The 13,085-nt window shown below is 34.5% G+C and overlaps 2 protein-coding genes across 4 annotated transcripts in view; one reads left to right on the top strand and one right to left on the bottom strand.

The window, feature by feature from the left end:
- Positions 1-13,085, top strand: part of CENPP (centromere protein P) — a 169,426-nt gene that overhangs the window by 102,614 nt on the left and 53,727 nt on the right. The gene's annotated exons all lie outside the window — the stretch shown is intronic.
- The window catches only part of ECM2 (extracellular matrix protein 2), a 21,484-nt gene continuing 16,907 nt past the window's right edge, over positions 8,509-13,085 (bottom strand). The window contains exons 8-10 of the mRNA XM_009274611.2: positions 11,585-11,724; positions 10,114-10,440; positions 8,509-9,352 (exon numbers count right to left, since the gene is read on the bottom strand). Coding sequence (XP_009272886.1) covers positions 9,148-9,352; positions 10,114-10,440; positions 11,585-11,724 — 672 coding nt within the window. The 3' untranslated portion in view covers positions 8,509-9,147. The remainder of the gene's footprint in view (positions 9,353-10,113; positions 10,441-11,584; positions 11,725-13,085) is intronic.

Consider the following 13,085-nt stretch of genomic DNA (forward strand, 5'->3'; position numbering starts at 1 on the left):
TACAGCTCTATTTGAACCCATATGTCATCAAGAAAGAAAGAGAATAATTATTTTGCCTTTTCCAATGCAAAAACTAGGTTAACACAGAAGAGTGAGTGGCAGGTTCAAACCAAAAGGAAATGCTTCATGAAACATTTATAGTTCAGCTGTGGAAATGTACAAGAAAGTGTAGTAGATTTTAATGTTTTATATAGGCCCAAAAAGTAATTGGTCTAATTGAAAGAGGAAAAGTCTTGCTTCCTGAGTTCTTTGTTATGAGAGCCAAACTGTGCTGGAAAAAAAGTGGAAAAAGAGTTCTCCCTGGAAAAGTGGTAGTGAATAAGCTTTACTGAAGAAGTTCAGAACCATCTTGCATTAGATGAAAGCAAGCCGTAAATATTTATAAAGAACAGCCATTTAAAATGGCATATGAACCATGAAATATTCATGAGGGCAGTCGTTCCCTAACTATGAAGGTTTTTTAAGGAACAGAATGCATGAGGCCAGAGGCTTCATGTAATGGCATAGCCAACTTTCGGGATTTTGGAGAAATTGCTGTGAAAAAAATGAAGTCAATTTTAATCCTTTTTCCTAATTTTAATCCTTTAAAAATACCATTACATAATTCACTTAGAAGATTCTTGCCTTGGTTGATAGTGTTGTTGAATATCTAATATTTCCACAGCTGTGTTCAGTATTACTCCTTTGAGAAAAGTATCTGTCTTGTGGAAAAAATAAGTCAGCTTTTATATATTTTTCCCTAGGAAGTGCTATCATATGAAAAGTTCCCACAGAGAAACATAGATTTATTTTAGTAATACTGGATGCAAAACCTACAGTTTTCTGTATATATACTCATAATGCTGCACACTTGGAATGAAAGTTCTTTTCTCTGAATTAACAGAACTGCTTCAAAGTACTTTGTAGAAAACAGTACATTATTAGCTGGTCTTAATAACTCAGTTTATCAAAGCTATGTTAATATAAATAACAGCCTAAATCAGAAGCTATGAATTATGCCAAAGTTTGCATTCAATAACTGTGTGGAGATCTGTATTCTGTATAAAGAATTAAACACAAAAGAAATGGAAATTCTACCAAACTACAGTAATCATTTACTCAGTGGCTGGTGGAAATTCCTTACATAACAGACTATTAAAGAAGAAATTAGAAGGTAAATGGTTTTTTATGATGAACATTTTAAATATTGCAACTGTTAATGCTTTAATTTACTTTAATTCTTAAATCCTTGGAAAAAAATCCATTTAATGAATGGAGTCAGGATGACTCAAGCAGACTGGAAGAATATTGTTTTGGGGAATTCACTCAACTCTTGAGTATTTGTTCACTTGTAGAGACTACAGAGAATGTTTGTGTCCATAATAGCTGGCAAACTTGTAGGACTGGATTTGAAGCACTAGGCAAGAGCATCACTGGCTTTTATGGGAAAAGCAAATAGCTAAGCCTTTAACTCCCAAACACCAGGTAGTTTTTTGAGCCCAGCCTAACAGTTATTGGACCTTATGATAAATAAGCAATGTTCAGGCATTTCCCCCAACTGCCTTGCGCCCAATACCCAGCATAGTTTTGCATATTTTTATCCTGCCATAGAAAAGAAATAAATGTTTATAAAGGAAGCTGCAATCTGGGGAAGAGAGATCTTTCCTTTTTCTTGAGATTAATATGGTCTTCCAATTAGTTGTAGTACACATTTCCCCAAGCTGAAAAAATTACAATTTCTGAATACAGAGCTTTGAAGTCAATGCCCCAAGTAAACCTCGTTACCCATAGAACTAGAACTCCCAGATGAAAATGTGAAAATAAGTAAAAATGACTACTTCTAGTCACCAGGACAGGGATTCCCAGGTATAGGCATCAATGAAAGATAGACCTGTATGAAATACAGATCAAACTTTACTTGTAGTTTTAGTGAGTGACTGAAATAGAATGATTCATGTAAGCTGCGTGGGCTCATATAATAGTACTCAGCTACTGGGCAATGACAAGATGTAAAGTTGTCATCAGCTCTCTAGCCCACCTCACTGTTCAAATGAGATTCCCCTTTGTTTGTATCTTGTAGTATCCTGGGAAACTCGATTCATTGGTGGGAATTTTTAATAGACATGACTGCAGAGAAGAGGCGGTGGTGTATTGCTCCAAGAAACTTCAGAGCAATGACCAGATTGTGTATTGGGCAACTTTATTATCTGTGTTCACAGGCTGATAAAGTCAGTATGTACTTAATGGAAATGTGCAGAATTGTGTTCAGCAGCGGTTAGGCAGGGCTATGTGTAAAGTACATGAGAGCGTAAGAACAGCTGTGCTGGATCAGATCAGAGCCCATCTAGGCCAGTCCCGTCTTTGACAGTGACCAGAAATAGTTCCACAGAGAAAGGGTATTGTTGTTTATGGTGTTCCTTTGCTTTTAGTTTCCTTGAGGCAAAATAAAGCTGTGTTTTTGAGACAGCTGTTTCATTTGGTTTTGAGATTCACCCTGAGGTAGTTTTGGCTTTTTTTTATGCCATTCCTTTTAAGACTGGTCAAACATTATCCAGTTTAGATAAGGACATTTATTGTGTGAAAAAGTTGACACCATAATGCTAGCAAATCTGTTGGTTTAGTTTTGCTTTACTAACTGGAGTATTTCAGTTATCATGAATTGTTTTATGGTGTGATCAAAAAGGTTTTATGCAATACTTGGCTATGTAAGTTCTTTTCAGGGATGCACAATGGTATATGAATGTTTTCCCAAAGGTAATTTAATGACGTAGTAACTGTTGCAACTTGTTCATCTTGCATCATATATAATGGAAGATGTTTATGAAAAGTTCTGTTTGATATTCTGTATTCACTTCTTAAGTTGAAAAGGAAAAAACAGTGCTAAGTCTTCATGGGTCTGTCCTGATGGAATTTTTATGTGGAACAGGGTGTCTGTTAGCAAGGAACATTACATGTGTAATGAGACTTTGTAACTTGGATATTGGGAACATTAAAGCAATGTATTTCCATTAAATTTTGTCATAGCAGTTGTAACAAAATTGTTAAAATTATGCTTGCTAGCATTTGAGTATAGCTGCTTGATGCCTGAATCTGTATAAAACTTTTGAGTAATATGTTAATTTATTAGGAAAATAAAAAGCTAAATTCATTTTGATCATATGATCATTCCTTAATGTGGAAAAGGAGATCTGTTTAATACATTTTAGAGTTTTGTAAGTGACATCTTCACTACTTTTAGGTGGAAAAAGCGTTCCAACATTTTTCCACAATATTTTGGGCCTTGCAACTGTACAGAAGTTGTTGACATCATTAAATCAGAGCTCTTATTTCACGTCTGCTGTTTTTTCCCCATTTAAAATGTTTTTCAGTGTGCCAAGAGAAGTAAAATTAAAGCCTTTCCCCTTAAAATAGGGAGTTTGGGATTTGATGGTAACTAGCTATAATAGAAGGGTAATGTTACTAAATAAGCAATAGCAGCAGGGATCTCTCTCTTTTGTTCATTAGAAAACAGGAATGTATGTCTACTGAATAAGTCAAACATATTATTATGAACTAGTCTTTTTGGATAGATGTTTATACCTTTTTCACTTTTCAAGAAGACAGCAGGACTGCTATGCAGGGTTTCATCCAGATGAGTGTAGGTTACATGGTTGACTGATGTTTCTGGTCCTCTAAATCTTTAAATGCTTCCTGCATGCAAAACCAGCTTTAAAAGTAAGTCTTTTTAAAAACATGCACTCTTTCCAAAGTAAGCTTCACCTCTGTGGTTGGGACACTCTACAAGATGGTCATAGTATGATTTCTGACCCCCTTTAAGCAGTGATTTGACCTGAATTTTGGTCTTCCAAAACTTGATAGATAACTCTAGCAAGGAGTGGTTGTATGAAAGTTGTAACACATGTTGATACTGTGTGTTCATTGTTGCTTTCCGCATTTAAACAGGAGTGACCCTTTGTTGATTGTTTCAGGCTGTAAATCAAAAGAGGATACAGGCAGGTCCCTGTGGTTACATTTTCAAGTGCCTACACTTCCAAATGAGTAGAGATTTTGAAGCTTACTTTAGGAAGCTTCAAAATTCCAGAGCTGTTGTATTGGTCATTCATCCATTACAGATGTTGTATTGGTCTACAAACTTACAATCTGCAGGCTTGTTTTCTGAAAACTGCTTCATATAGAAAGTCATCAGGATTATTGTGTATAATTATTGTGGAAATATTTTCTCATATTCCTGATATTTTACTGCCTGTACTCTTGTGTTCTCTGACAATTGTATACATTAGAATATAAACATAGTACTTAAATTAGAAGAAGTTTTCTCATGAGTTTCAACTAGTTAACATTTCTATTACTGCACAACAGAAATGATAAACTGTTTATTTTGCTCCTGTGATATAACTGTTTATAAAGTAGTGACTTGATAGAGATGTTAAAAGTTCATTGATTTCCTTCAGTAAAAGAGTAACCAAATTGTTGGTAGAGAAATTATAAAATCATGCTTCCCAGTTCTGATTTTTTTTCTTATTGAGCGCTAAAGGGTTTTTGCATAGGTGCAAGCATGATACATGTTTCAGAATCGAATTCAGAAATTGTATCAAACACTCTCTATAGTGTTATATAAAAGAGAATTCATTGGGTGAAATTTACTTTGTCTTGGGCCGCTAGAAAGCTAGTGGTCACACCTCAAACTCCCTTTTTGAGGCAAAGTTGAGTTATTTGTAGCTTTGGCATGAGGGGATCTCTCTATTCTTTATTAAATTGAAATGGAAAATGGAGAAGGGTGTGTACCGAGAGCTCTACATTTTTGGGGTCTAACAGCCTCAACACATGGGAATTAATGATAACAATCTCACTTTGGGAGGCATTTGATGCCTTTATTTTTCTGAGGGTTTTCTTTTTTTTAAAGAAAAATCTTTTACCTTATCTTAGAGGAAACATTACCTCTAATCATTGCTTCAAATTCAGAAAGCTGCCCAGGCTTCCATGGTAACAACCTTACTTTGTTGGGCATATTTGCAGTTTTCATTTTACCAGAAGTGTATATCCCTGTGCACAAAACAACAGTTCAGGTGGATCCTCAAAGTTCTGTCATCATTTAACCAATAGAAAGATCCTACTCAATAAAAATGTTAGCATCAATACCTTTTCTATTAATGTGGTGATAACCACAGGATGTCTTCTGTTATGTTTGAATTTATAATGGGACCTACCTGAAGGATTTAGCAGGTCTTGTCCAGATTCTTTTGTATGATGCATGAGCCAACAATGCAAATCAGAACTTAGAAATGTAACAGAGAGTCTAGAGCCCCAAAATTCCTCTTATGCCACAAAGCATGGTGGTTCTGGAATTGCTACAGCTATTGAATCCTAACCTTTGCTATTCTGGGTCTCTTACTTTAAAATATCTTACCCTCTCGTAGTTTCAACATTTACATTACATCCTTGTATTCAGATATATTTACCTTACATTTGTCTCTGGCTGGGTTACTAAAAAAATTTTATTCAGGTTTTTGCCCTACTCTAAGTAGTTTCTTCTCTGAAATGGTTAAAAAAACTGTGATGGGACATCTCTGCAGGCTTAGCAACTTACAGCTTGTTCTCTCTTGAATTTATCTGTGACTACAAATTGCAGCTACATCTGCATCTGGAGAACAGGAGAAATGAGAGTACTTCTATGCATCTACCCAAATCCGACTGTTTGTCAAAATTGTTACTTGATTGGTTTAACAGCTTTCTTCCTCAAACCACGTTTGCATACAGTGACTTTCTGCAGGCAGTCGTTATTCTACCTATCTAGGAATAACGTGAAGGCTCTCCCAGTATACCTCAATTGAGCTTCTTGTCAGACTAAAATATCAAGTGGTGCCTACTTCTGTAAGACTTAGGAGATTTTCAAAGGACCAGTATGACTGAGGTTCAAGCAAGTTATTTCAGTTCCACGAGAATATCTAATGGCTATTACATGGTTTGGTCCATACTATTTTATAAGACTTCTGAGTCTGATAATACTTTAGCAGAACTATATTCCATTCTCAATCTAATTGCCTTCTTGAAGTATATTAATTTCCAATGTAAGTCTGCAAAAATTAATTATTTGCTCAAATATATTTTAGAGACTAAACAGTAAGTGTAGGGGTTTTGTGTTGAGCTGTCCTTGCATATTTTTATCCTACTGGTGGCCAAAGATTCTGAATTTGTTCCCATATTTGTCTTGACCAAGAATGGTCAGATCACTTGTCTATGTTTTACTGTCACAAGCTGCAAAATGGTGATAATCCCATTTACATTGTTTATAAAATCCTTTGAGGCTCACTGTTAAGAAGTAGTGGGATTTTTTTTTTTTTTTAATAATAAAGCCCATTTCGCTTCCAATGTAGTTGGTAATTTTGAAGAGTGAACAGGCTTAAACTGCTTACATTTGACATATGGAAATGTTATCCAAGTTTAATTGCCCGTGTATTTCTTAAGTGAGTAAGCATCCGTTTGTTGCATACCCTTCATCCCTTGGCTTCTTTCTCATTCTTGGTCTTCTGCCTCTGCTACTGTTGTGTTCTGATTCCAAAATGGTTTTCCTTCAGTCTCTCTGTTTCACTACTGTGGCATTATATTTACACCGTAACTTTACTTTACGTCATGTTATGTTATTGAGTGCTTCTTGTAGGAACAACTTACCACAGCATACTTTTAGGCAAGCTTGATACTCATTGTATTGAATGACCAAAGGAAATATCTTAGACAAATGACTTGCGTAAAATTAATTTTTATGATATTTCAAAAGTGAAAAAGCGCATATTGGAGAAAAAAGTATATTAATGGTTGCAATAAATCTTTAGTCATCTGTATTTTAGCGGTGTTATCCCATGCAAATCCAGTGGAGATTTTCTAGTGGGTCTTATAAGTCTGAATGTTTTGATAAGTGTTCTATTAGAATGAAAATAATTGCAACAATACATGGTGTTTTGCTTAAATTTATTATAAGAATGCATAAAATGGTGTCATACAGCAGCTTGTTTATCTGGAAATCACTTCCTTGGGTCAATCTGTGTATTCAAAATGCTTAGTAAAGCTTCTGAAAGCACTGCTCAGCAGTGTTGCAAAGTCTGAAGTTATTTAGCAATAGACTATAAAAGTATTCATTTTAATAATTTAGGTTTTTTAGTCTCTCAAAACAGTAGTTTGGGAACTTAAAGGTGTTTGACAAAGAGAAAGAAATATTAGCCAAAGTATTAGCCGAAGTCAAAAGGAAGGAAGGAATCAAATATTGAATGTGCAGGAGCAATGAAATCAAATCACCCAAACCAGAACCTTGTATGTAAAAACTCAGCCTCTTGATTTCACCATTCTTTACCAAACTTAGCAAATCACTAAGGTAAGACTTCTGACCATACTTTACCAACCAAAATATCCAAAGCAATCTTTTTACAGGAATCCACATATCTTAGGATTGTTTCTTACAAGAAATGCATTATATTTGGACTCACTGCAGATGAAGTACCATTGTGCCTTGCAGGTAATAGTTTATTTGAGTAAGAGAGAACTTTGAGATAGAACAATTGAGATTTTGTTTTTATCATGATTGTATAGCTTCAGAGAAAACAAAACTCAGGTGTTCATATATGCTGTCTTTAATATGCTAAAAAAAATGTTTGGCGATCCTTCACTGTTAAATGTTGTGTGAACAGTGTGCTTACACTGATTATGTGACGTATCTGTTGGTAGTAGATTGGGATGTGTGGGAAATGCATAGTGAAACCTTCACTTCCAGAGTGAGGGTAATAAAATTACAGTTCAGTAGTTAATATGTGTCCTTAGAAGGTTTTATGATGTGCAGTTGCTTACAGCTTTTATATGCCCTGTATTAAGCCATTTCATCCTTTTTTCTGATCCATTCTGAAGAAGAAATTATTAGACAGCATACCTATAGTACTGAAGAAAAGAGAGTACACTTTTTTTTATGCCTCACAGAATAGCCCAGGAGAAAGTGGAAAGTAATTGCGTGAAGAATAATGACTTGCCAGTGATCTGTAATAATTTCCTACCACCAGCCTACTCTTATAAGAAAGGACTGTAGAATTGAACAAATATGAAAGATGTTAGAATTACTTTCAGTTTTTATTGAAATTGTTCTTTAAAATAAAAATATTAACTACTTTTTATCAAATTTTTGGTGAGAGAAAGAATATAATATTAAAATCTAGAGTGCAATATTAAAAATGCTTCTTTTCTTTGAACTCAGACATTAAAAAAAATCTTCAAGAGACTGAACTCTTCTATAGGGAAACAGAGATCTATTTGTAAACACTATTGTATACCTAAGCAGGCATTCATATAAAATGTATTACTGAAACTACTTTATCAGCATTCTTGGAAGTGGTGATTTATGACTATCTAGAAGCTTTCAAATAACCACTAACTGAATATTTTAAATTTTTGATAAAGTCTAATTAGTCCCCTAAATGGGCAACATGATCCTGATCCTATATGGTATAAAAAGCTAGCAAACTAACTACTGTACAAATGAATTGCAAAGCATCCACGTAGAAATTAATTCTCATTACTCATTCCTCTAACTCATCAGATTCTGTGTTTGAATGTGGGAGGTTTTCAGGGTCATCTAAAACAAACAATTCAACTTTTTTCCCCCTGAAATTTCAGTTGGAAGAGAATTTATCACTGCAAAACGTTTGGTAGAAAATGCAGTGCCATGTATGTTTTAAGAAATTTGATTCTTGTTTTGCTAGAATGTTCATAGCTCAAGGACTTTCATTTGTATAATTTTTAAAGCTGATGGTACCATTTAAGTTGTTTTAAGTTCAGTTAATCAAATAAGATGGGACCAAGTTGACGGTTTAGCTATATTCTTTTCTAAAATCTGATCTTGCAGAGGATGTATCTGGGGGCACAATTTGATCTATTGTGTTTAAGTAGAATTTCTGTCAATAGAAATAAAAATTTATGACATAATCTTGAGCTTCTATTTTTACATTTAATGTTTTTATAATGAAATGATATTAAGAAATACAATACTGCTTTACTTCAGTATATAATATACTGTATCTTATTTATAGTAGTAAGAAAGGTTTAAATTGGAAATAAGCAGACCTGTTAGTAGCAGAGAATAAATAAAGCTGTGTTTCTAGAGATAGGGGTTGCAATGCAAAAGTTGGGCGTTCATTTGATCTTCTGTGGTTTAAGAACAACACTGCAATAGGATCTTATGCATGAAAATGCATGTGGTGATAGCTGTCTTGTATTGATATAGTTGTTTTCAAGATGAACGTGTTCCAAACGTGATTCTTCATTCTCCTCTTCGCTGTTGTCATGAACATCGTCATCATTGATATGAGTCCTGCAGATGCGTTCTGGAGGGACTGTCCTGTGACATTGTGGGAGGAATTACATTTTCATTAATCAAGATAACTCATAACTTCATAATTTATTTTAGAGATGCTGTTTATTTAGAGATTTGAAAATGTTAACTTAAGCAGTACATTAAATTTTCTCAGTAATATATTTACAAGTAATTCTTTTTAAAATTCTCTCCTTGCATTGTTTTCTCATTTATATTGTATACTTAGTTTTCCTGAGGAAAGTATTGCCACGTGTTGCTGAATGAAAATTTTCTGTATAACACACGTAAGACCCTCTGTCTATCATTCCTTTGCTTTGTAAATGGTACAGAGGAACTCGAGAGCATGCCTAACTTCACAACTGGGGCTGGCTGAAAGCTGCTGAAAGGCCACTTTCAGCCGTCATCAGCAGCTGACAACTCCTTCCAGTTATTTTGTAACCAGTTTGGGCTCTGGTCCAAGAGCAGAAGAAGCTGGTACTTTGCTGTGCCTATCAAATCGTAGCTGCCCCGGCGGACGTGTGGCCCAAGCAGTGTTACAGATTAATTTCCTGGAGAGAACTGGTGCTCAGCATCTTTGCGAGCGTTTTCAAGAACCATGAGGAAGGGTGAAATCTCACTTTTCTCTTATCATATGCAGAAATACTGCTGTAGAAAACTCAGGATTTAGCTCCTCCTTCAGAATTTTTACAAAAAGATTTACTTAAAAGTAAAAAGTTCTTAAAACAAAGCATGTCTTGTGACATTTATTTTAATGCCATTAATATAACAAAGAGCTTGGAAATTACCTTATTTTATTATTGTTCAGTCTTAGAAAACGTAATTTTCTCATTTCATCAATTCCAAATGGTACAGACTTTAGTTCATTGTGATCCAAAAACAACTCTCTCAGAGAGTGATATGCTCCAAAAAATGATACTGGATCTATTCCATCATCAGTAAGTTTGTTAAAGGACAGGTAGAGATACTCCAGCCCTGGCTTCATGTGACCAAAGACGTATCCTGGAATTCTTTCAATCTGATTTCCTATAAGTATCAGATGTAGTAAAGATTTTGGCAGATAGGAGGGAACATGATATAACTTATTATAAGAGAGATCAATTGATTCCAAGTTCCTGCATTAAAGGAGGAAAAAAAACGGGATGAAAACATTATAGCATACTGCATTGTTAATGCTACATTCTGTACAAAATAGTGCTTAACATGATTACAAGGAAACTAAATTTCAAAGAGAAATTTGTTTCTGTTAATGGAACAGAATGCGTTCTATGGAACATAGTCATGCATAATTACTCTGGGAATGGAAGGAATTGAAGTCATTAATTATCAATCAAGCCAAATTAATCAGTTAATGGGAAGAAATCTACGGTTATGAGTACAGAGATAAGGTTGAATAGGGGAAACCCAGGGGACTAATTGTGATTGATAAGCATTGCAGAATTGCAATAATGAGTTACACTGGAAAACACACAATACACTTGGGACTTCAGTGGTTATCCCATTGACATGGATTTTTAAATTTTATTCTAAAACCCATTTGAAATGGAATTGTTTTGTGAGTGGCTCCTTTAGAGTCATTCTGATGTGCTTCATTTCCAGAGATGAGAGAAGCTGTTAGTAGCAGTGTGGTTGTTTTCAGATTAAGCAGTTTACAAATCCAGAAATCAACTGATAGGACCAGCTGATAGGTTATGGCAAGGTACCCTACGTAGCTTAGCAAATCATTTACCAAAAGAAGCAAAAGCAGTATCATCTTTTGCTTCTTTCATTCTCATTGCTTGCTCTGCTTATATTCTACTCTTAAACAATGCAGCTGCACAGTCTTCCCTTCATCTTATTTACTTCTGTAATTTTTAATCTAATGGGAAATAAGGTTAGGACAACATTCAATTATTTTTAAATTACCTGTGCGATAATGATATATTAATACCAAATTATTGTATAATTGTATGGAGAATTATTGATATTTAATTTTCATTTTTTGATTGGATGGTCAGAAAAAATATTTAGACTTTTATGTTAATATGGTACAGATTTGAGGTATAAGATCTTTTTGTTTTAAAGCTGACTCTAAATACTTCCTAGATTATACAATTGAAGCAAAGGAAATTAAGACAAATTAGCGAAGGAAAACAAGCAAATCAAAAGATAACTACGATTTCAGTTAAAAGTAATGAAGTGCAAATATTTATTTCATTATCTGACTCACTAATAACAGATAAAAATAACATAGTTATAGTTTAAATGATTAGTACTTACTCTTGATTTATCCAAGCCAAAGGTGCTATTCTGTGCTCTTCTAATTTGTCATGTTTTAGGACAATGATATTTATGTTTCTTGTATGGTTAAAGCAAATTTCTGACACTTCTTCAATTTGATTATTTTCAAGGTATAACTCCTGTAAGTGCATTTGTAAAGAATATTTGTGAAAGCAAAATATGCTGTTCTTTCCCACTGCAAATTCAAAACATAGCTATTGCCTGTCCTCCATATTACCTGATATATCTGTTAATTTCTGAATCAGAGTCAGTTTGTAGCTGTGGTGTGACTTTCAGAAACACAATTTTTCAAAGCAATTGTTTTGTTTTCTAATTTGTGAGAATACAGATTGCTTTGAAAGATCAAATAGAAAAACAGTTGTATCTTTTGTCTTGCCTGTACAGTGTACAGTACAGTTGTACAGTGTAAGAGTATATAACGTGAGAGTGATGAGATTGACAAGAAGTTGTTAACTTTTTTTTGTCTTGGAAAGCTATTAGTGAGAAAAATATTAAGAGTCTTGCTTTCTTAATATTTTTGCTGGGCACTTGTGAGCTTTGAAAATCAAATTTGTAGGAATACAAAATGTCGATGTTTTACAAAACTTAATGTTGTGAGTCTGCAACGTATCAAAACTGCATGTTTTACACAGATTAAGTTCCTGATAATGGCTTGTAATGTAGGATAAATATGACCTGAAATTAAAACGGAGCAATGAATAAAATTTATGTAGGACCCACAATAGAATTTAGGGCCTGTAGAGGAAGGCTTTGGGAAAAGAGAAAAGCAACTTCGTAGCCTGAAAATCATTGTTTGTGAATTTATTAGGCGTCAGTTTAAAATTAAATGTTCCCAAAGCATATGAAGTTTAGAAAAACTTGCCAGGTGTCCACTGTTTCATCAAGGAGGGATGAAATGAAAAAAAGAAAAATGTAACGTATAAGTGACCGGGTAATGGAGAACATTAGACTGAAGTACAGTTGCAGGCAGTAGCTGCAGAAGAAGCTAATGTTATAGAAAAGATATTGTTGGTTTTGCTAGATTTGGGTTCCCTTTTTTTTTCCCCCTCTTCCTCACATTTCAGATTATGGAAGACCCCAAGGATAAAAGGAAATAAATATAAGGACACTGAAATGAGAAAGAGCAAAAGGAAAGATAGAATCAAGAGAGACGGTGAAGCTAATAGGTGGCAAGGATTATCTTTGAAGTAAAGACTGAGGTAAGCAGAGAATGAAACTAGACAGAGATTTAAAAGGAGGGAGAAAATACCTTCCAGGTAGCATCCCTAAAAAAACCAAACCAAACCACCACAACAAATCACATTCAAATTCTGGGCAGAGGAATGGGATGGGAGACTACCAAAAGAAGAAATTTCTTGATTAAAAATCAATGAATGAGGAAACTATTCAGGGAAGAGAAATAAACCTCCTGTTCAAACACTGCTCCCCCCCCCCCCCAATGAGGGGGAATTCACCAAAGGTTTGGAAAAAAAGGGAAATA

The sequence above is a fragment of the Aptenodytes forsteri genome, unplaced genomic scaffold (assembly GCF_000699145.1).
Source record: "Aptenodytes forsteri isolate BGI_AS27 unplaced genomic scaffold, ASM69914v1 Scaffold240, whole genome shotgun sequence".
Classification (NCBI taxonomy): Eukaryota; Metazoa; Chordata; class Aves; order Sphenisciformes; family Spheniscidae; genus Aptenodytes; species Aptenodytes forsteri.